The sequence below is a fragment of the Chionomys nivalis genome, chromosome 24, assembly GCF_950005125.1.
Source record: "Chionomys nivalis chromosome 24, mChiNiv1.1, whole genome shotgun sequence".
In the NCBI taxonomy this organism is placed as follows: Eukaryota; Metazoa; Chordata; class Mammalia; order Rodentia; family Cricetidae; genus Chionomys; species Chionomys nivalis.
The window spans coordinates 5,194,527-5,220,029 of NC_080109.1; the positions used below are offsets into that span (position 1 = coordinate 5,194,527).

General features: G+C 37.8%; 1 protein-coding gene across 5 annotated transcripts in view; it reads left to right on the forward strand.

Annotated features, from left to right (window-relative positions):
- The window catches only part of Gria2 (glutamate ionotropic receptor AMPA type subunit 2), a 110,259-nt gene that overhangs the window by 53,276 nt on the left and 31,480 nt on the right, over positions 1 to 25,503 (forward strand). For all 5 annotated transcript variants that reach the window (XR_009056292.1, XM_057757255.1, XM_057757253.1 and 2 more), the window contains exons 3-6: positions 3,366 to 3,605; positions 12,388 to 12,584; positions 17,424 to 17,477; positions 22,136 to 22,297. Coding sequence is in view for 4 of the 5 variants with exons in the window: in XM_057757255.1 (XP_057613238.1) it covers positions 3,366 to 3,605; positions 12,388 to 12,584; positions 17,424 to 17,477; positions 22,136 to 22,297 (653 nt within the window). In the remaining variant the exon portion in view is untranslated. The remainder of the gene's footprint in view (positions 1 to 3,365; positions 3,606 to 12,387; positions 12,585 to 17,423; positions 17,478 to 22,135; positions 22,298 to 25,503) is intronic.

Here is a 25,503-nt window from a genome sequence, read left to right on the forward strand (position 1 = left end):
AGAATTTGGCTTGTATCTCAGAAAAGACTTTAAATCAGTTCATTAATGGCTAAGATGCTGACTCTCAGAGACAGACAATTCATTCTGCATTATGAGGTAGGTAGAAGCCTTAGGAAGCCAGAGCAAAATAATAGAATGTGACTAAGCAATTACCCCTACCTACACCTCTTGCTAATGTTAAAATCTTACACCCCAGTTTGTGAGGATTTTTTAGGAAAGTAGGAGACTGTAAGCTAGTGCCTAAATGGAAGCAGTAGGTCCCTTGGGCATGTTCTTGGGAGTGACAGCTTGTACCAGTTCCTTCTTCATCTCCCTCTGCTGCTTGACATCTATGTAAAAAAAAATGAAAGCAGAACTTTCTTATCAAAGACCTATAAGGCACTTGGTGACAATCATACAAAGTCAAATACAAGCCTGTACTGGGGAACAACAGTAGAAGATTGCAGAAGGTCTTGGATGTGTGCACATGAGGCACTCATGTAGCATAAGATTCAGCTCCCATTCTCAGATTGTTATTGTGAACTTGGAAATAGTACCTCACTTAAAGTGCTTGCTCAGAGATCTCAATGCCACTCATACCACATCTGCAAATAATGAACATGACTGAGAAATATTGATCAAATGGCATCTGTAGAAATAGATAATAATTAATAATAATAATTAATTAACAAAAATACCCCCCAAAATAGAGTGAAGTAGGAAAAAAGAAAGTCATTATAATTTGTGAACCATAAGGTGATACGGTTGAGTGGGACCAAGGTCATGTTGTAAAGCAGTATTCACTGAAGAACCGGCAGAAGGTACTAGAGAATGTATGGTTTCTGACTTAAAAGAGATAAAATTTCTTATAAAGTTTTGTACAGTTTGCTTTTCTTATTGAGACAAAGAAAGTGCTTCCAGCTGCTTACGTAACAAAGAAGTCTCTCGCCGGGCGGTGGTGGCGCACGCCTTTAATCCCAGCACTCGGGAGGCAGAGGCAGGCGGATCTCTGTGAGTTCGAGACCAGCCTGGTCTACAAGAGCTAGTTCCAGGACAGGCTCCAAAACCACAGAGAAACCCTGTCTCGAAAAACCAAAAAAAAAAAAAAAAAAAAAAACAAAGAAGTCTCTCGACTGCACAGTTCAGATCTGTGAAAAATGAAATGCGTGGTTTTTTACTGAGATTCTGTATTCAAACAGCGGCTTTCTTTTTGAGCATTCCGGTGATGCTGCTCTCTCCATCATGAAAAGTATTGTGCTCAAGAGAGGAAGTCCCATCAATAAATCATATTGCATGAAAACCCCAGTGTCTGGACGCCATGCCAACCTTTCCGTGGAAATCAAATAAAGTAGATCCAGGGAGAATTTTAAAGCAACCCTCCCTTTTCAGATGTCATACTTCATCAACCTAAGATTTAACAAGGATTATAACCAATTTAAATGTAAAATACCCATGTCAGTACGCATTTATCCATGTACAAATTAAGAGATCATTGCCGAGTTTGCCTGGAAGACTTAACAGCCAAAGGTCTTTTTCATCTATATGATGAACAGATTCAGCCATCAAATATATTAAAGGCTACTTTCCTTACCTAGAGGAGGACAAATAATATACCACAATTTCATCTTGTAGTTAAATGAAGTATATGAAAAACCATTGTTGTTTATTTTCTGATGTATTAACATCTCTTAATAATTGAAAAGTTGGCTATTAGTTACAGATCATCTAGATTTGCTTATTAGAATCTACATCTACTTTAACAAGGCTCTTGTTTGTGAAACAAATCTATTTCCACTCATCTTTGTGAAAGAGATTCAGTAAAGTTAGATAGTATTGGAAGTAATTCATGTGGAAGATGCTGATAGGTTTAGGGTCATTCAGCAAATACCAGCTATACATCCATCAAAAGCACCTGATCCCGTGGGCTGGTGACTGAGGGCTGCTACAGTTGGTTTCTATAGAGCACTGAAATCCTAAGCCAAGTTGCTTTTACTTATCAGAAAGAGACAGTCATATTGGTGTTTCAAAAGACCATTCCAATTATAGTGACGAAATATCAATGGAAGGGACCAGAAGTACAAGAGCAATAACATTTGTGTAGATAGTCCATTAATTGTGCTTTTAAAAAGTATTGTATAATAGATATGAATGCAGATTGTGAATGCAGACTGCTTAGGTTTGAACACTGGCTACAAGCTATTTACTCAAAGTGATAATTTTCCTGTCATTATTTTGGGGATAATAAAAGATCCTATCTCAAGAGTTATCATGAGAAAGAAATGAGTTAATATAAAACATAACAGACACATGATATGCATAATGCAAGAATTTCCTATTAATGAAGTAGGGTGGATGGAGTGGAGAGCACATTTGAGTATATTGATTTCACCAAAGAACTGCCAGACAGAAGAACAAGTAAGTAGGTTAAGCCAACTGTTAAAGTAAAATTAGGAAATTTATTTTCTTTTATTAGCTGTATTTAATTGCTAATTGATGGAGTGACAGAGATGAGCATATGCCTCTCTGGTGACAGACCTCTGTATATCTGAGACAAACGTGGTATTTTCTTCTTCTCACAGAGATTTCTTAACATTGGCACTATGGAAACACTAGCCTTGTGATATAAAGCACTATCAGCTTAAATTTCTTTGTATGTGTGTGTGTTGGCACATCTGTGTGAGCCAGTGAGTGTGCTCATGTGTGCATGTGCATGAAGAGGGCAGATGTCGTATTTGGAGGGGGGGGGGTTCCTTGTGGTAGCAGTCTACTTTATTATTGCACAGGGTCTCTCATTGAATCTGGGGCTTACTGGTTAGATTAGGCCATTTGATAAGTGAATCCCAGGATTGTTCCTGTCTCCACCTCCCCAGTGATGGTGTCTCTCATGCATGGCACTATGGCTGGTTTTTAATGGGGTTTCCATGGCTCACACTGTTAGCTGCTTGTGTGGCATGCATTTTACCAACTGTGCTCAGAAATTTGAAAAGGAGTGGGAAAGGGGACATAGGAGGGGTTGAAAGGAGAAACGGGAGGGGAAAGGGAATTCAATTACATTTTAATTAAAATAATACTTTAAAACTCAATGAATTATACATTTAAAAAAATTGTCCTAAGATACGTTTACCCACGTGAAGCTTGTTAAATAATCTATGCATTTTCATGTAGCCTCATTTCCTGCTTTTTATCCCTTATAGTTTTTTTTAAAATTTATCTAATTGAATGTTAAACAAATGTTTCTATAAATTTTGATGAATCATAAGTATTAACTTACTATTTCTTTTGATCTGGTAACGATCTTGTACTTTACATGAATACCGCATTTCAAGACTATCCATATGATTACATGACAGTAAATAACTCACCTTTTCTGTGCTCCTGATTTCCAGTCTGCTCCCAGTTCTCAAGAGGCGTCTATGCCATCTTCGGATTTTACGACAAGAAGTCCGTAAACACCATAACGTCCTTCTGTGGGACGCTCCACGTGTCCTTCATCACTCCGAGCTTCCCGACAGATGGCACACATCCGTTTGTCATCCAGATGCGACCTGACCTCAAAGGAGCCCTTCTTAGCTTGATCGAGTACTACCAGTGGGACAAGTTTGCGTACCTCTACGACAGCGACAGGGGTAGGTAACAGGTGTCCCTTCCTAATGGGTCCAGCACAGCGTTTGCCTTGGTATGGCTATGGGGTACTCTAAAAGTAAATAAACGCCTAAAAATTTCTTGGTTTCATTTTGCTGTAAATAAACCATACAATTTTAAGTATTTACATGATTAAAGTTAAACAAACAAACAAAAAACAAAATAAGCAAACAGAAATTCCGAAGGAAAAACAGAACAAGACAACAGCAACAACAAACACAGGCACATAATCAAGTGGAGGAGATTGCCCAACTCAATATCTCAGAGCACAGTTGAAAGGGGTAGCCTGCGACAATCTAATGACTTAGAATTTACTCCTAGAATAAAACAGTGTTCCGTGTGAGCAAAAAGACTCCAGAATGGCTATGTTCCTCATCAGAGAAGTGGCTTAAAGGGAATCCATGCAAGCATACAAATAGAAAGTTTTATAGTATTGTATAGTTACTCAATCTTGTTCAATATAAAAGATTTATCAGGCGGAAAGTAGCCCTACTTTAAAATAAGGTCTCTGAACTTCAGAGAAGCTGAAGGTTGCTCATGAGGTCATGGTCTACCTGTGTGTAGGATAGCCCAGCGCAGACCTCCGCTATCCATTGCCATCTGCCTTATATAATTCCACAGGATTGTTTATGTGTTATTTCAGTGTGCCAACTTGGGGATGGGGAATCCTTTGTTTCTGTATTCTTTACCGTATTAGAAGGCCTGCTTTAGGAGTTTAGGAGTCAAGGTCTTCTTAATATTCATCATGTCTGTGATGAGCATACATGAGTCTGTGCACACCTCATACAGTATAAAATACTTTGGGGGATGTTGATGTGTCTTTGGAGGTCATCTGTAAGCAAAGGCAAGAGGGTAAAGCGCTTTATAGAGACATAGCTAGGCTCCACAGTGCTTCCTTCTGCAGCTCACTTCTCGGAATACTTAAAGTTTCAATAGAGATTCAGAAGCCCATTTTGACCAAGACGGAGCACCTAGTTGTGCGGAAAGGCAGACTGGAGGGAGCCAGCATCGGTCCATTCTCCTTCCATCACTCAGGCTTGGCTGAGGCAGGCCTGCTCAAGCTAGGCATCTTGCTTCAGTCATGTCCCCTTGAACCAAGGCATGACTGGCCTCTGTGTAAAATCCAGTCAGTACTCATTATAATATAATATTATCTGTGTCAACAGCTTTATCCCCTGTTTTGAGAAGGAAGAATTGATATCTACATCACGCATGTAAAGTACAGACAGAGTCATGATGGTAGATGCGAATTTCAAAGTTCAGGGTGACTTTAATATAGGTTTCCTGTGTATGTGATAAAAATGATTTATAAAACCGAGCTTATTGATATTTAGGCTTCCCTGTTGCCCTCTGGCCACTTTTTTAGGACTTAGCATCCCTGGAACTCTTCTGGAAGTTGGGCATATTTTAATTGCATTTCTCACACTTATTTCATAGTGATGCTATTTCCATCTATGTGTGTATTTCATATTTGGTCACTTCTTTTCTGGACCTAAGCCCCCAGGCCAATGTACTACCACACATTCAACACCTCACGTCCTTAATGCCACACTGTTTCCTATGGGATCCATTTTCAACAGAGCAATCAGAATTATTTTAAATGTGTTTCTTTCGGCAACATCAATCTCAATGGCTTCTTCGTATTACAATCAGGATAACATTGGAATTCTCAGCCTGGCTTTTAGTCTTTATAATATATGGGTCCTGCCCAGTTCTCCAGTGAGTTTTCCAGACTTGCTCATTCACTAAATCTAAATCCACAATCTGATTGACCTTCCTTCACATTCTGACTTGGGCCAAACCATTTTCACCTCAACTGTCTGGATACAGCTCAGATTTATGGAGGCTCTTGATGTCTGCTTTGATATACAGTTTCCCGAGGACATCTATTATACTGGCATTTTCTTACAAAGCAATGTTTTATTCCCCTTCCTAGGATGTAAAACAATTTATAATTAATACTGTATTTGATATATCACTCAAGAAGTATTTATTGAGCTCCTACTACATTCCAAGGACAGATTCAGTCACCCAGAATAAGGTCTGTTTGTTACTTATGGCTCAACTGTAAGCTGCAGGAAAACTCTACCCAGAAGCACTCCTCACCCTGGCTGTGAGGTTCATAACTAGACATGCAGAGCTACAGGTAATGCTAGACACAGAGTTGATATTCACTGAATGAGTTAAATGTTTGGGCCTCTTAAATTTAATCTGATATTAGAAGGCAATCATGCTTGCTAAGTTGAAGGGGCAGAAGATGAAGAAATCTTATTTGTCAATGAGACCAGAGGACAGATCAATGACTGTATAAATGTTAAATTGTTATACACTCTAGGAAGGGGAATAAGACATTGCTTTGTAAGGAAATGCCAGCATGACAGGTTTAGAAGTGTACCTCACCCTTGTCTTCATTCTGTTATTCCCATTGGTTAAAAATGAGTGAGAGCAAGTGTGTTTCTGACTCTTTTGCCTGATCTTGGGACTCTTTTCCTCTTATTACCTTGTCCAGCCTCCATATGAGGGCTTTTGCCTTGTCTACTGTATCTTGTTTTGTCCTGTTCAGCTTTTGTCTCTCTTTTCTGAAGAGGACATGGAGGGGGAGTAGATCTGGGGATGAGAGGAAGGTGTGGGGATCTGGGAGGAGTAAAGAGAGGATGTATTGTATGAGAGAAGAATCTATTTTCAGTGAAAAAAAGTGAACCTCAAAAACATTCAAATAAACAACAGCAACAGCTGACATGAACAGAGGAAGGAAGAGAAACACAGTGACTAGAAGAGAGATATTCAGAAATAAAAGAACAGACAGACTTATGTTTTTTTACAACAATTTTATTAATGCTTTTCAAATATTAAATAAAATTGGAAGGATGAGATAATCTCCAATTATTAAATTATACAAATTGAATCCAGTCAAGTGCATCTGTTGGCCAAAGAACATTAGTGTCATAATATTAAGTAATTATACATTAAACCCAGAGTGACCTTCTGGGCACACTTTTGAGATATTATCAAGTAGCTGCCGATGTTTTAATGTGTTAAGTGTTACACAGCCTTCCATTTTCAACTGTTTCCAGAGATAAATATGTAAGACTCTCAAACACAGAAATGGCCTTGGCCTTTATCTTATGTTTTATTTGGCTAATGGAAATGGTATTACTGCTGACTACTTTTATCTTATTGGTTACTTAATTTATGACATTGCATAATGTTAAAATTATCCATACATTCATTCTGTGAGCTGCTGTCTTTACTATTACCCTGTAGCTTTCATGGGCTCCCTCCTCACTATTGTGTTACCTGATGTGGAGGACTTACCTGTGCTACCTTATTCTTATTAATCAGGCTTTTTAAAGAGATTCTATAATTTTCTCTATCAACTGACATTATTGGAGGCTCATTCAATATGGTCTCTCTACCTCCTTGATTACATGAATTTGTGGACTGTTACATTATGATGTTATATTATGTTATATTATAGTGTTACATAAAGATGTCCAACAAATAAAAGTGCCATTCAATAGCTTGAGAACTAGATGGAAATTCTCTCCCCCACAATATTCTCCCCAGATGTAAACCAGATCAAAGAGACTTAGACATCTTTTGCTTCATCAGGCTGCCCTTAACTAATACTGTAATTCATTTAACCTTGTTTCTCAAACTTCATCCAAATGCCGAGGTTACATCCTGGCAGACACATGGGAAGCCTTAGGTGCTGTGAACGTCGTATGGAATTATCTTCCACCAATCTCAGTTTCCCGATGACAGGAAATCAGATGCTGTGTCTCCCATTCCCGCTGACATTTCAGAATTGCTGGTGTCGTCTCTTTACCCAGCTACTTGGCTGCAGTCTGATACTCCTTGAGGACGCCGTGCCCTTCCTAAAATTCTTGTGCTATCAGTGCATTGGGAGTGGTAAGATGGAGCATCATAACACTTTTAACTACGGGAATGGGCTAGCTCTGTCAGCCCACAAGGTCTCATGATTTTGGTCTTTGGATACAGGTGCAATATATTTGAATTTGAGTGCAATGACATGTGATTTTGGTTCAATGTCAATGAAGGAAGATAATATATTTCTCTGTACAGTAAGTAAAAACGGAATCGATGACTCATTTCTATATTTATGTCTTGGTTTTAATATTGAACTAAGGATGTTTATCCCTTTGACTCCAGGTCAAAGAAATCATCTAACGCAGAACTAAAATGCTTCCAAACTACAATTTTCCCCCTGATGTCTTGAGAAAACTGATGAGACAAATGCATGTTATTATAATCTAGTCTAGGCACAGTGCCATGACTTAGTGAGCATGCGTATTAATTACACTGCCTGGAATGAGTGAGGTAGTGAATTTTTATGCAAAAAATATAACAATTTTAAGAATGAAGACAGTTCTGAATGGAATATGCCCTTCAGCAGTTATCATTTTAAATTTCAGCCCTTCATAAGCAAATGAAAGATATTTTAAGCTATTTTTTTCTGAATTTTTCTTTCACTATTAAGGATAGTGGGTCTAAATGAAATTAACATTACTGCTAGTCATGTTTGAATTCTCGCAAAATGGTCAACTTATAATTAGGTCATGCATGCAAAGCCTCTTCCTAACAATGTTGAACTAGCTGTTTCTTTCTAAATCCAAATGTTTAAGAATTAAATAGCAATTGGGAACTTAATTTTGGACTCACAATATAATTGGAATGCTTTAAGGTTATATTTAAAATGATGAAAAGGGATAGTTGCTTTTTCAGTTTTTCTTTCGATTTTATAAAGGTGTTTTGTTAACTATTCAGAAATAAGAAGTAAGCAAGATGGCATGATGCAGTAGAATACCCATCTGGGTTGCCTGAATCATGCTCACTGACAGCTCTCTGTGAACCAGTGTTTATAGAGAGCTTCTGATTCCCACGCACATTTCTATCTCATTGAAGGGATTCATGCTCTGATGAAGAAATCTCTGTGCCATTTCATATGAGAAGGGGAAAAGCCCAGCTTGCTTTTTCTCCTAATTCCATTGTAGGGTCAAGAGCACAGCAGTGTGGACGTGGGCTGTGGGAGAAGACTTTAGTTACATCTTCAGAGCTAGAACACGTATTTTTAGTAGTGTGTAATTTAAAAAGCATTGCCCGCCCCTGCACCCCTTCTATTGCCCGCCCCCTCCGCATTGCCCACCCTCCCCCCTTTGCAAAGGAGGCAGTGAGTCTGTCCCACGACTTTAAAAGTCTTGTATGAACTGTGAAGAAATCTGTCAGTAGAAGTCTTTCAGGATTGTCAGCTGTGAGGAAGGAGGAAACTGAGTAGCCAATCTTGACAGAGTCTGTGGCTACCCCTGCAAAATAATGTGAGAGAGAGCATTCCTGAGCAAGAGGCAACAGTCTCTGCCACATTGGGGTGAGATCAACCCTCAGCTTGTGAATGAGTGATGTGATGTTATGCACAGTCAACTGTATCAGAGCTGATAGAGCATGACTTGAGAAGTTGAGCTTTTAAAAAGAAGTATTTTGTATCAGGTTACACAGTGTCCAAGACATTAATGCTAAGAATTTTAATAATGGAAAATCTACGTTGAGTGCACGTTACTTGTGACAGAGAATAAATGAGTTTGGAAGTTAGGTGTTTAAAAAAAATCCATTATCTTTTATTTTATATATCATCCCTATATCTGTGACATGGTAAACTGCCAATAAATTTTAGGCTTACATTTATCACGGTGAAATCTACTTAGACATTTATAAGCGAATTTATATGTAATTTTTCTTATATTATCTGTCAAAGACCAGACAATGCCAAATATATTAGTGCTTGAAATATTTGGTGTGAAAATTTCATTATTTAATAAAATGCAATAAAATATCTTATTGCATAGAGTCAAGGAGTCTCCTGAGGATTACTCTATGAGAAAACAGAGAAAGCATGGCCCTTATTTGTAGTCCTGTTTCAAAGTGACTGGAAGCCCCCATGTCTGGAAAGATAGAAAAGACAATGGAGTAGTTACAAAACGTGTCTTCAAACAGCTGGTGATTGTTGAATTGCTGAGGGAACCCATTGTATGTGCTCTGCCATTATTGGTAATGAGAAGCAGAAAAGGTACTTACTTGAGTTACAACTTGGGGGGTGGGGGGATTGGATTTGCCCAGAGTAAACAGCCCTCACAGGTGCTTTGTGGTGGATTCTAAGGTTTTTTTTTTTGTTTTTTTTTTTTGGTTTTTCGAGACAGGGTTTCTCTGTAGCTTTGGAGCCTCTCCTGGAACTAGCTCTTGTAGACCAGGCTGGTCTCGAACTCACAGAGATCCGCCTACCTCTGCCTCCCAAGTGCTGGGATTCTAAGATTTTATCACTGAAGATTGTGTAAGTGGAGGGAGATCTTTGTCACCCTTTGAGAAATGCATGTTTATCTCTACCTTCTGTTGTAAGAGCAGAGGAGGGACTGCTTTGGTTAGTCTTTCCCAGACTGCTCTGATTTCACACTCTTATGTACTATCTATTAACAAATTACTTTTAATCTTTATTATAAACTATATCAGAAAAATGGCCAAACTCTTGTTTTGAGACTAGTTCTAAAGCTCATGGTTGTACTGTTTCATCCTTAACAGACCTAAGATTACAGAGTATGGCACCACACCCAGGTTGTCAGGAACTTTTAGCTTCTCTCACAATGACTATTACATAAAGATTTTTTGTTGTTTTATCTGGCATTTCGTTGCCTCTCTGAAATTCTTTATAAACAAATACTAGTCATTATCAGGTTTTTATTTGAGAGTACATAACACTTTAAAAATATGCAATTTTCTTATTTTATATATAGCCTATCTACCTATCTATCTATCAATCAATCATCTATCTATTTATCTTTCTATCTGTCTGTCTGTCTATCTATCTATCTATCTCACTGTCATGCTTAGCGAAGATCCATTAATGCCATTGTTTGTTTACATTGTTACATTTCTTTACTTTGCAGGGTAAAGATGAACTCTATATATCATGGTTACTTGATATATTTTTGTTAGAGTTGTTACTATGGAATCTGCTTCCTATTCTGGATTTTGATGATCTGAACATCTTGGGGCTCAATATATTCGTATATTCTCTGTAAATTGATAGTGTGATAAGATTCAGTTCTGCATATACAACTGTGTCATGGGTGGTACAGAATAGCTGACAGTCATTGCCTTGACTCCTTAACTTCAGTGGATGTCACACAGCGTTGATTCTGAACTGATGCTTGCTCACATGTATTGGATGATGGCTAAAAGAAAAAGAAACTTGATTTTATCCCCACCTTGAGTATATTCCACACAGGAAAAGCAGGGAAATGCTTCTGCAATCCCACGATTCTTGTTAATTTATATTCTCAATATAGTTGATTGGTTCTAACCCGTTTAAAGGAAACAAATATTCTTAATACTTATTTTACTTATGATTTCATGGGCTTAATTCAAATTAACACTAGGTACTTGAGTCTATTTCCGTTATGATTTTGACTGATGCTGCATTTTCCTCATCTTTATTGAAAAAGCTACGAATGGCAGCTTCACTAGTTAGCATATATCCTCTTTGGGAAATTTATTTGTTTGCCAATATCAAAAAAATTACCCTAAATTATTTTGCCTGCTTATGACTAACATTAAATCCATAGGATTGTCAATTACATTTTATAGCTTGAGATATTGGTGGACAAAACAGATAGCTGTTCCCTTTCTGACCATTGTAAATTTGCTATTTGAACTTAGATTATAAATAGATCTGCTCACATCAGGTGAATCACACACCATATAGATAAAAACAGATTGGGGTATATTTTGAAGTGTACAGATCAGATCATTCTGGAATGACAATGATGTGTAGAGTGAATTCTCTATGGGGCCTTGAGATCGCATTTCCACGAAGCTATTCTTCTATGTGATGAACTTTTCTTCTGTAGGACAGCAGAAAGATACAGAAGGCAAGAGCATCTGCTATTTTTTGTAGTACTAAACCATAGATTTAGCTCTTTAAGAAACAATCGACCCTGGTTGTTGATCTTAAAGTTTTAAACTTGCTGCAGTTATTGTATAATTAAATACCACACTGGCCACTTGTTGAAGTAATACCACACCATAACAAAAGTTATTAACAAATAGAAAAATAGTCTTATATTTAGGTAATGAGATAAATCCATACCAAAGAAATAGCTGCCACCATCTGGTTAATAGATAAATGATTTAATATCTATGAGATCAATTCCAACAGCAAAAATATAACAAAAGGCTGAAAAAGAAGAAAAAAAGCCCTTGCTGTGCTACTGGCTGGAGACAGCAAAGGCTAAGATGTCTCTTAGCGATCACTGGCTGTGATATGCAGCTGCTTAGGGAGTCTCTGTGAACATGTACTAAACAAACTCCATCAGGGTTACTAGTACAAAATGGCAACTATCACAGCTAAAACCATTTCACCTTCTATAAAGTTGGATATGCTTGGGAATTTTTTTTTATTTTACTTAATTTGGAGATCCTGAAGATCTTGTATGCCAGCATATTACAAATAAACACGTCTCAGAGTTACAAAGAATGTGATCCAAATTTCCTTTGACAATATGTTTTTGCTCTTTTATTTTTTTAAGCCTGGCACAAACATAAGCAAAAATTGATAAAAATCATAGCTTCTGTCAGAATCAGCCTCCCTATCACCGAACAAACACATTAAATTCAAGGGCATGAATCTGGCCATTTCTCACTTCGGCTCTGAGATCCTCTAGTTTCTTCATCGGTCTTCCTTGCCCATTGTCTTCCCAGGTTTATCAACACTGCAAGCTGTACTGGACTCTGCTGCGGAGAAGAAGTGGCAGGTGACTGCTATCAATGTGGGGAACATTAATAACGACAAGAAAGATGAGACCTACCGATCGCTCTTTCAAGATCTGGAGTTAAAAAAGGAACGGCGCGTAATCCTTGACTGTGAAAGGGATAAAGTGAATGACATTGTGGACCAGGTTTGTTCCTCTCTGTTTTCTGCCAAATATAGACTATGCCTGCAGCATCAGCATTGGCGAGCATCATTCTGCAAGATGCTTGTACTGCAGTTTCGGTTTATAGTTCATGGACAATGCAGCAAAGATCATCAATTGAATTATCCCTAGCTTCAGTAAGCAATGGCAGATGGCTGTCAATAATGCTGACAGATTGGTTCTATTATTTCATAGCTTCAATGTATAATACCAAGCTTTAATATTTTACATAAGCTTTGTCCTGAACCTACATGCTTTTCTGAGTTGAAAACTTTAGACTTAATTCTGATTAAATTAGGTCAAAACAAGTGCGATGTCCTAAGGCAACAGTAAATTGGTTTGGAGTTTATACCTATCTCACTACAATGTAGAAAGCATATGCTATTTTATACCTATGTGTCTTAGTCACTATTTATTGCTATGAAAAGACTCTGTGGCATGTTAACTCTTACAATAGAATGCATTGTCCATTACCATCATGCATGGTAGCAGGTATGGCAGGCACGATCCTGGAGAGCTGCATCCTTATGTGCAGGCACAGAGAGGGAGGTAGGATTGGGCATGGGCTTTTGGAACCTCAAAGTCCACCCCCAGAGACACATTACCTCCAACAAGGCCACACCTCCTACTTATAGTCCTATCAAATAATTCCACTCCCTGGCGACTAGATATTCAAATACTTGGATTTATGGGGGCTATTCTTCTTCATACCACCACAGTCTACTACAGCATAAGAAAGAGGAGGCATTTGTTGTAAAAAGCATGTTTTGATGCTGCATGCATATCAGAAAATTTGGATCTACTTAAAATTTTAATCTACAAAATTAAAATATGAAGGAAGGGAATACAATCAGATCACGTGCATGACATAGGAAGTCAACAGTATTCATTTGGGTGTTAGACAGAATAATTTTATCAGACATGCAAATGCTTTTGTCTGCTCTTATCTTACTGACTTCCTTTAGATAAGACCTTTCATGATAAGACAACCATGAAGTGGTAACAAAGCAAGAAACCAAATCCTCAATGCTAAGGCAGAGAAACTGACCAAGTATACTTCATGATTTGCTTAGTAAGGCATCCTTCACTAGTCCTAGCTAGTGTGTGTATGTATATGAGAGAGAGAGAGAGAGAGAGAGAGAGAGAGAGAGAGAGAGAGAGAGAGAGGGAGAGGGAGAGGGAGAGGGAGAGGGAGAGGGAGAGGGAGAGAGGGAGGGAGGGAGGGAGGGAGGGAGAGGAGAGGAGAGGAGAGGAGAGGAGAGGAGAGGAGAGGAGAGGAGAGGAGAGGAGAGGAGAGGAGAGGAGAGGAGAGGAGAGAAAGGCAGAGAGAGAGACTGAAGTTGCTTCTTCCTCGAAAGTATATAAGATTGGAAAGAAAATACACAGCTGTATACACATTTATGCTCTTTCTAACGATTGAGATAAAAACTGAAATCCACTAATGTAACCAGGACAATAATTCTAAAAAACAAGGGTTTAGAAACTTTAATTGATAATATAATATAGGCCTTAAGAAATAAAAATGGAGTTCTTATAAAGAATTAAATAACTAAATCAATCTAATGTGACCTGTAAGAGACTCATTTGTATGCAAGGCAGGAGAACAATTTCAACTTAAAAATCTTGATTTTGGTCTCAGGCGATGAACTTATTATTGCTGTTTCTGTAGGCCTCTTGCTGAAATGCACACACCAAAATCCCATTTGAACCTCATAGGAGGTTTTCATTAAAGCTGAATTTTAATATTCACTGGTCTGGTTTAAAAATTTAAATATTCCTGCTTCTTTCTAATAAGCACAGACGAAAGCCTTTATAAAACTATGTCTTTCAAAAACGTGAACAGGAAAATTGCACAGCAAACTGGGACTATAAAAAGTAACCTTTGAAGCAAAGTTTTTAATCATAGCTGTGTAAGTCTACAAGGAGTAGGTCACCTAAAAAGCATCGTTTACATTTATATATGGTAAATATATACCTCTATTAATACACTAAACGAGTGCACAAATGGATGGCAAATCGCGTCGTCAGCATTTATTATCTACATGAGGGATGCAAAGAATGATAAGAAAGGCAGCGATTTGAGTCTCATGAGCTTCCTTATAGGGGAAGAAGATTAATATAGATACAACACGAAAAGCTATAGCATATAAAGCTGTGTAACTCAACTTTCTGCTACTACAACAAGTAAAACTACCAACCAAATTATAAAGCAGAAATGTTTGTCTGGACTTATTGTATTAGAAGGTCTCATGCACAGCCAGCTGCCTGTCATTTTCCAGCTAGGAGAAAGACAACATCTAATGACAGCTGTACATGTTGGGGGAAGCTGCTCACCTCAGTGTAGCTGGGAAGCAACGGAGAGATGGGAAGAGATCGGGGTATCTCTACCCCTCAAGGGTACTTCTCTAATGCCCTAAATTCCTATATCCTGTGTCATAAAGCTTGGACCACCTTCGAATAGCACCAAACTGAGGACCAAGCCTTTAACACATGGGGGTATGGGTGGATCATATCAGATCTAAATTATGTAAGTAATCTGTAATGGATGGATGAGGATCTACCCATCTTTTGAGAGGAATTATTTATAAAAATTAAATGCAAACGGTAGTATTGGGCTACCTTTGAGTCTCTTATTTTTATACAAATTTTCCAAGTCTTTAATGCTTTCTTTGCAGCAGAAACAATATAACTAAAGAAGCATCATTAAATAAAACATGGCAAGTCTCATCAAAGAAAGTCAATGCTGTAGTGACATCATCATAACATGGACCATGGCTGAAAAGAACAGATTATTCTCAGAGAGAATGACTGAAAGCAACAGTTTAGATTAGGTTAGGATGTCCTTCATGGACAGAATCCACGAGGTACAAGGTGTCCATAGGGCACAGCCTAAGAAAAAGAGAACTCTATTATTAAGTCACTCAACTAGTATTTGCAAGAGAATGGCGGTGGGATGAAACGCTTTATCATCCTGGCATCTGGAAATTAGTATCAGAATTAGCCTGCATTAGATTAGGACTATTTTAACCTTATTTGATAAAACCCTGAAGACAGTTATTTCTGACTATGCTCAGATTTAAAGACGTGCTTTGCTATCAAAACACTTAGGAATTGGCATAAATTTTCTGTTGTATAATACTAATTGCTATTGTAAAGCAAAATTATAATGGTGACTATGGCCAGCACTAACATCTATAAAGACTATAACCTAGAGAATTTCATCTCTTCTTTTTCTCAGTAAACAGAAGTAGGGACAACGTCAATCATTTGTAGTGTTCATTTTAATGCTCAGATGGAAAACAGGGACATTCTCATGATAGCTTGCTCAATGGGCAAAATCAACAGATGTTCTTAAGATATTTATGGACACAATGCTTGTTGATTAAGCCAAGAAGAATTAGAATATTTTTCTCTTAAAGAGGACATCTTTTCTTCAAGCTTCTGACTTCAACGTGGAGGTTTTGATTTCTCGGAAAAGGCAATTTAGCTGTGTGATGTAGAAATGTATCAGAAGCCTACAGAAACCCTAAATTCAGCATGGTATTCTGTAAAACATTTTCTGGAAATTCTGTCCTTGCTCTTGGACCAAATGTGTCGATACAATCGCCTGACAACGTCTTAGGTGCTGGGCGTTCCTGGAAGTCTTCAGCCAGGAGGTGGCCACTAGGTTGAGATTGGTTACATCACATATGTTAATAGTGCATTCATGTGGCAATGTGGAGAAATTTCCAAGTGAGGAGACAGAACATCCTGAGGGCTTTAAAGAAGTATACTATTATACAAAACACTTTTTTATTATGTTTTATTTATTTTCTATTATGACCATAGACTTTCATGGCTCATCTTAAGGAGTTTAATTTTATGATCCATTGGGAAGTATATGAATTTAACAGAAGTTGTCCATTTGAACAGTTTCTCCCCTGTGGTACCAAATGCAGTATAGTGCTCTCTGGGAATGATAGGCAGGGTGCACTCCCCCCTATATATTCCAATCATAAAAGAAAGTAAGTCATACTTCACTGAACTTTGGCTTGGGAGCTATGAAGGCTTGTGGGTAAGAGAATTAAATGCATTTTTTCACTTATTTTCACTTAAGAGTGGCTTTATCACCAGGTACATCTCTGTACTGTACTACACCAAGGTCATTCACCTTCACCTATTCAGTAATATAGGTCAGTGAAAGGAAATATGACTCAATAATGTCCAAAGATGCTATGACCATTGCTAGAGTAATCTCTTATCTCAAGAAGTAAGTTTATCTTGCTTGACTCAGATTTATAAGGAGAAATTAGCTTCTGGCTACGTGGTTGCCTAAAGCTGAAAGTAATGTTCATTTGAACTAAGATATAAATGTATCAAGAATAACATTATAAGTGATTGCTAGTGCCCCTTACCATTCTATAAACTCAATTCATGCCTATTGTATATAGATGTATAGCTATGGGATTTCAGATGTTTATTTTAGGTGGTTGTTTATTGTGAAGCCAAGGATATATAATGATAGAAATTAATTATGACTTGTTATGGATTAAACATATTTGAATCAATATTTCCCCACAAAAATATAGGTATATTTTTATTATTGAAAAAATTGAAGTTATTTTGATTTAGTAGTTGATTTTTTAATAGATAATGTTTACTAAGTACTAAAATGAGTTATTACCTTTTCGTGAGAAGCATTCTATTTAATAAAAAAAGTTTTACTAAACATGACTAGTAGAACATAAAACCCTAAACTCCATCTTTTGCTGATCAGATCATCCCATTAGTAATTTTGTATGTTGTTCTTCATACATATTAAATGTGTATGTTTCTCTTTTCTAGGTTATTACTATTGGAAAACATGTTAAAGGGTACCATTATATCATTGCAAATCTGGTAGGTGAATTAATTGGCATTATTTTACTACCTACTAAGCTTTTATTAAGATCTACTTATCTGTATTTTATGGAAATGAGTGTTTGTCTGCATGTGTGTCTGTGCACCATGTGCACGCAGTACCTGTAGATTGCAGATGAGGGCGTAGGACCCCCTAGTACTGGATCTACAGTAGTTAGGAGCCACCATTTGAATGGTGAGAACTTAACCCTGGTCTGTGAAAAACTAATGAGTGCTTGCAATGCAGAGATATCTCCCTAGCACACTTACATAATCTTTTTAATTGAATGTGTTAGTTTGGAATGATCATCATTCATAATGAATTTTTGATATATAGTCTGATTATTATTTTATAGATGAGAAATTAATTATTTTATTTGGTTGCTTTAGGTTTGCTTCTTAATCTACAACTTACATTAGTTCTAGTTTTTAGATGTGTTAAAAGTATCTTTACAACAATATTTGCTCAAAAATTATCTTGAAAATTCTGTACTAAAGGAAACATCTAAAAAATATAGTTTAACTCTTTAGTTATGCATTTTTCTGTCGTGTTTTATAAACTTATTGTGTGCATTCTCACTTGAATTTTTAGTATATAATATCTTAAATTGATGTACATTTATAAAGAAATTAAGCTTAGAAATATGATAATATAATGTCGATAAAATTATCAATTATATATTGTAGAACATGTAACATCAATGGCTTGAAAGTATTTTATTTATGATTTTCTACATATTGTATAAGTATCACAATGAAATGGAAACTGAGTCCTTAAGAGTTTACCATGTTGTCATCAGGATTCTTGTCAATTCACTACGTATTGGAAAGCAGATTGGCTCATTATATTTCTTTGTGATTTTTCTTTCTATAGTATAGCCAATCAACTTAGATTATTGGACATTTGTTTTTATTTCCAAAATTGACTTTAAAAGAGTAACAAAACAGTCTTTGCTTTTTCTTCATGGTCTTTGAGTAGCTATGACCCTGTTTGTTGGAAAAGATCTCTGCACCATGGGCAAACTCAGAAAACCGTGGTGAACAAAAGGGAAAGAGGTGGCAAAAACAAGTGTGTTCTAGATCATGTGATAGATAGGACCACACAAAGGCTTCATACTTACGCAAATACAAGCTTCATTTGGGATTCATGGAGTATCTATCAGCTTGTACCTCAGAAAACATCCCTGGTATGACAGAGAGACACAGAAACAGAACAAAACTTGTAAGAAATAGTGTTTTCATTGAAAAAAAAGTCATGTCAGTATCAGTGAGCGGCCTGAGTCTGGAAAAAGTTGGCTGTTCAAGGTGAAATCTCAGTTCGAGGCCACCCTGGTCTACAAGAGCTAGTTCCAGGACAGGCTCCAAAGCTACAGAGAAACCCTGTCTCGAAAAACCAAAAAAAAAAAAAAAAACCAAGGTGGAATCTCTCTTCCGGTGGTGTGATTCCTAGCTGCTATGACCATGCTCTGGACTCTTCTCTTAGTGTGTACCAAGGAAAAGATTGTTGTAGACACAAGGGTTAACAGAAAACGAGGTTCTGCAGTGATTCTACTGAGCTGCGTTCCAGGCCCAGAACAGTCTGCACACTAAGTCCCCTGTGTGAATTGTGCCATTTGGTGAGCAGCACAGAGTCACAGTGAAAGCTGCAATCTTTGTAAAGGTCCAGATGGAGAAGATTCTGTGGGAACATTGAGAAATAATGACAGAAGGTGTCTCATCAATTTGAGAGCTGATGTGTAACGCCATGACAAAGGAAGGGCTGTCTAAGTGAGCAAGTCCATGCTCCTGTCATGGCTCTGTTTGGGAGCCTTAAATTCACGCTGACGCTGAATGTGGCTCTGCTCTCCTTTTCCCAAAGCCTCGAGTCCTCTCCTCACAAACCTCTGGCAGTTCAGTTAGTGCAGAAGTCCCGATTCTGACGCTAGGTCTGAGAATTTAGACATTAAAATCTGAAAAGTGCCTCCTGCTGTTGAAGGGTTTTCGTCTTCCAAGTTCTCAACAGAAACCTAACGCTTTTTCTCTGACTTATGCATGTCAGAGGAGATGACTGTAAAAGATTCTTTAAAACCCTCACATATGGATTAATTTATTTAAGAATTGCTAATTGTGGTCTTGGTTCTTCAGATTCAGTCTGTGATTAAATTGTTGCAGGATTTGAATGAACAACTGGCCCATAATACCGTGAGACTTGGTTCTAGGATCTTGTGCTCCCGTTCTTATCTCTGCTATTCACATGGATTTAACTCATGGATAATCATTTAGGAAGTTTAGGTTCCATGATGCTAGAGGTGTTAAAGGTGTACTAACAGCTCAGATTTTAGTGATTAGTGATGAGTCACTTGATTTAAACCTTGTGCATACATCTCCCTGAGCAATATGACACTTTTGATTTGGTGGTTTGTTGCCAACTGAGTTGTCAGGTGTTGATCTCTCTGCTCTCATTCCGTTTTTGTCTTCCCCTCTTCCATCTCCTACTTCACCTCCTCTTATTCTTGCTTTTCATTTCCTCTCTCCTCGTCATGTTTCTCCTCTTGTTTTATAAATAGAAACTTTGCAGAGGAGTACAGTAAGAACGATTTGGAAAATGCAGATTCTTATTTAGTGCAACATCAAACCTTATCAAAGATTTCTGTTGAAAGTGTTGCATAATCACAGCAAAATGAAAACAAGTGTTTAAAATTATATGAAACCCAATGAAAGAAAAAAATGAGAACAAAAATGCGAGGAAGGCAAGAAGTTGAGGCTTTATCTTAGGGCACTTAAAAGACAAGGCTTGGGGCAGGGCAAAGAGAGGAATAGAAAACATGACAGGGGAAGCAGACAGGTAGCTCCTGTTCTCGCTGCCCACTCTTCCTCCTCCATCCCTAGAGGCAGGGCCTGGCATGGGCTCCATGCGTACATTACTGAGAATGTGATACTAGCAACAACCTGTGAGAGAGCAATAGAAAACACAAGAAGAAAGTATAGGAAAGAATGGGCTTCCATTGATATTTGGGTTCAATCTGATACCTTGGGGCTCTGTGTTACAGAAAACTCCACTATACCCCTCCAACATAAGAGAAGACAGAAGAGATTTTTGAACCCAGAATCCAAATACTTTTGTCACTGAGCTAAGACTATAATGGCACAGCTTCTATTTTCTCAGGGAAATTTTGCCAACAAAAGCTATGGACATAAATCATTATCTAGAACAGGGGGACTCTTATGGACCAAGCATCAGCTGAACATCTCAGATGGGTCCCAAGACACCTAGGTGCATCAAGGAGAGTATTCGGTACAATAGCCTTGACTCAAAGTCCTTTGAGAGGAATAAACAGACACCCAAGTACCCTCCCCACACACCCAACAAAGGGAACCACCAAGCACAAACATTACTTCTAGTTCATATGACTTTTCAGAGAAGTATGCAGATAAAACTGGACAACTAACAGAAAGGGAAAGTCCTTGCACAGAACTCCAAGCCCTCCCTCCAGTCACACATCACTTTGCCCCCAGAATTTAGACACGCACACACACACACACACACACACTGTACCGAGTTGCAGAGAAGATTGGAAGTTTCTAAGTGACACAGGAGAAAGAAACAAATCTAAGGGAAAAAGGCCCGTGGCCCCACCCCCTGCCCACAGGCCTTAAAGCTCAGCAAAAAGATGAGCCTCACGTGGACCCTAGAAACCCAGGGTCCATTTAACACCATTTCCATTGGAACACATTTGTGGGCTGACATGAAGCAATCACTCTTTGCCCAAATACAAAGTATAATAATTTGTATTTTTAATACTAACAGCAAATAAAAGATCCATGCTTAATTCGGGATCTATTTAATCATTGTGTATGGTGGAATGAATACATTTAAAATGTGAATGCATTTATACCAGCCACATCTAAATCTTCTATTTCTTTGACTTAAAAATAAAAAGGAAATTCAGTTGAATTCATCATAGCCCACAATTTGGACTCATGAGAAGTTTAACATGTTGGTGTGGGTTTGTGCTCATTAGTGCAATACCTGTACTTGTCAGAAGGGGGCATCAGAGAAGTTGCTGGATGATATGACCCACCCAGTGTGGCTATTGAGGGGGAACCTGGGTCCAAGAGCTTAACACATTCCCTTAATCACCCAAACGTCTCTCCAGAGCTGTAACTATTGGATCAAATTCAATTATTACATTCAATCTGTTGCAAGTTTAATGTGAAATTGCATTTCTGTTAAATAAGAACAACGATTGAGTGTTTGCTTCTTCCTCCTCATTTTAAAGATATTTTTATCAGGTGAGTAAATGATCGGTTTAACTGAGGATAGTTTGATCGATATTTTCCATAAGAAAACATATGGCTGTACTCCACAATAAACTCATTGAAGGAGACCATTCCTTACCAGACACATGGGGGCTGTCTCAGTACAAGAGAAAACTTCTATGCAGATATTTCTGTGAGCTTTGCATGAGATGATCAGTCAGTAAACAAATCAACGAGGGACCCACCATGATGTCAATATGAATGAGGTGTGGTGAGAAGCATTGGCGGTTAAGTATGTGAAACCTGTTACATAGGCATTTTATCTTCCCTGTGTGTGTTGAACCTGTAAAGAGACACTGTGTAGAGACACGGGAGAGGTTAACTTGCAGAGGGATAACACAAGTGTGTTTTATATCTAGGGATTTACTGATGGAGATCTGCTGAAAATTCAGTTTGGAGGTGCAAATGTCTCTGGATTTCAGATTGTGGACTACGATGACTCCCTGGTGTCTAAATTTATAGAAAGGTGGTCAACACTGGAAGAGAAAGAATATCCCGGAGCGCACACAGCGACAATTAAGGTTTGCATTAAGGGAAAGAACATGCTTAGAACATACTGGAAGGAATAGTGTTCAGTTCAAGGGATTATGAGCACACAGACTGATGAATGCATTTCAGTATTTAGTTTGTTTACATAAGATACATGGTGTGTTACTGTAGTGTTCTTCTGCATCTCTACAATGTTTTCATTCATTTACCTGTCTATTGGAATTTTTATATTGTGTGGGATCTAAAGTAGGGACTTTGATGGCAAATCAAAGGACTGATTTCTGAGGAATTACCGTGAGGAAAGAAAATAAAAAGCCCACACTTTGGGAAGGAACAGACAGCTATGGAACAGATGGCAGACAAAACCATAAATTATATGTCCTGGGAAGCCTTGTGTGGGGAATCAGTTTTTAAACTTAAGACCCAAAGAGCAGAAGGCTCTTTAGCTGTCACCTATAATATCTGCCTACAAATAAATTATAGAAAGAATAATAGATATGGACTCTTTTCCATCTTCAATCATTTCCCTTGCATACAGTTTAGATAACAAGCATAAGGGCACACATAAAATGCCTACATGTGGCATGTAAATGTGTGGTATGTATAAGATAGTTGATCGTGAGTGGCATGTGCAAGTCAGAAAGCTGATAGAAACATGATTACTTTAATAACAGAAACACCAACATATTATCTACAGAGTCAGGCAGAATCCTTGAAAGCTGACTGAAATGCCTCACCGTGAAGTCCTGTGTGCCTTTGAGCACGGAGTTCTTCCTCTGTATAGTGTGTAGACATGCACACACACTGTTGCTACATAAGTCGGATATTTCTGCTGATGAGGGTATTTGGTCTTTGTTGCTGAACTTACTGAGAGTAGAATTAAGATTCAGACTTGATTAAGGCAGTATTTTTATACTGATGTCAAAAGATTTGGGGTACACATAATGGTCTTTTTATGAAATTGGAGATGTGTTAAATGAAGGAGAAAGGGTGATATATATTTATTTATATACATATATAGCTGAAAACATAATAGTGCTTTGTGTGTTATGAAATATATAAAGTTATCAGGAACTAGTTGATCACGCATTGTTGGGGGAGACTGCTTGTTTGTTCCCAGCTGCTTAGACCCAAAATAATCACTCAGAAATTATGTTATTTAAATCACTGCTAAGTCAATCATTTAAGCACATTGCTAGCTACCTTTCAAACCATTTCCATTATTTTATATTTTACCATGAAGCTCATGGTCTACTGGCAAGGTTCTGACTGGCAGTTGTGTCTTTCTCCTCTGGTGGCTCCATGGCATCTCGCTGGCTCCACCTACTCTCTCTATAGCTCTTCCAGCCTGACTAAGTTCTGTTAAGCCGAAAGCAGCTTCTTTATAAACCAATAAAAGCAACACATACACAGAAGGACCTCCACACCAACACATAAAGTGGAAATGTGACTATATTTTTGTATCTGGTTATGAAAGTTTACTAGATAAACTATAGAAAGCTTAAAGTTCTATATTTGGGGTATATAAATAGATCCCTTTAATTTTAAGTTAATTTCAGAGAACCATTTTGTAAGATGTGAGAAAGGACCTTATTTTTTTCTAAAAGGTAAGAGTGTTCCTGTTTGGTGACCTTGATTGAAAATTTAGGCTGTCTGTTATGTGATCCTGTACAGTGCTGTAATGTAACAGAGCTTCTGAGAATGAGACGGGACACTTGTTGTCATGGGACATGATTCTGTCTAGCTTAATGCATGGTTCACAGTTCATTCGTCCCTTCCTTGAACTTTAAGCTTCTGTGGCTTAATAAATGATGCTGTTTAGGATGTGTGATGGAGAATGCATTCCTCTGAAACCTTAAATCAATTTTTTCTTCACATTCTTCATGAACTTATTGTGGTGTCCCCATACTGCCTCCGTGAGAAACAAAAAAAAAAAATGAGTTTGAATTTTTTCTCCTAGAATCTACATCATCATTTGCCTTCATGTGTCTTATCTCATGACTCATGGGGAAGGAGGTATCCCAGAAATACATTCATTTAAATTTTTGTTGAAACTTTGTCCCAGATTTTAATCTGTTGAGAATAACCAAGGTGCCTTTTCTTTGTTTTTTTTTTTTTCCTTCTACAATATCATCCTTTTGGCTGCTTCAGCCAATTGTCAGAGAGTTTATTATTGTTCTTCATAGTGGGATACCACAAAGAAGAAGGCTTATGGGTTTAAAATAAATTTGGAATCTGTCATTGATTAGATGATGGTTCTCATCCATGTATCACAATCAAGGCTCTTAATTCCCAGCTGTTGCCTGTGAATTCCCAGCTGTTGTGAAGACTAAATGTCATTCAGTAGATGTTAGCACAGTGTGAGAACCATAGATTCTAATAAAGGCTCATGGCTTCTATCCTTCTCCAAAATACAGGGAATTTCATCCAGTTGCTAAGGACAATTCCAAGTTGAACATGTTGCAATTCCTCTATTTTACCCCAGAGGGTTCATAGAGATCATTGAATGCCTTTAGGGGAAAGTCATCTCTGGGCTGGAGTTTATTCTAATCCAGATACATATTGCTTCTGTACTAGAGGTCCGAAAAATGAATCATGCAACAAAAATGAAAGAAGTATAAACTTTGACTTTGAGAATGCACACTTTAAAAGAAAACATAAATATGTCAATGAACAAATATAATAAAGGACAATGTATGTCAAGTGAGCAAGCCCTTTTTCTACAGACGATTAGAACAAAATGCGGGAAGGAAGTTTAGAAGGCTTTTTGTATGGGGACCCCTGAATATTCTTTTCATGAAGCTAAAACTGAAAGAAAAGAAAAGGAAGGAGATTTGGGAGAGAGCATCTTGTGAAGACACAAGGTCATGCCCCAGCATGACAAATAGAAAACTGCAAATCTCATGCTGTTTTTTTTTTTATTGATTTTTATTGAGCTCTACATTTTTCTCTGCTCCCCTCCCTGCCTCTCCCCTCCTCTTGCTGTCTTAAGAAAACATTTGGAACTTGTGAAAAGGGCATGGCTTCCTTGTAAGTAGTATGGCTACTGTTGTCCTTAGATCAAAAGACGATAATTACAAGAGAGGGCCCCATGATCCTAGACTGAGTGGATACCAGAAACCATAGAGCTTACTAAACTCTGCAATAGTGTCTACTGAATTCCTGTCTGACTTTGGGTCAGTAGTTCTTGTCTACATAGTTCAAACAAAGCTGTTGACTACAGGCTACACTGGCGATT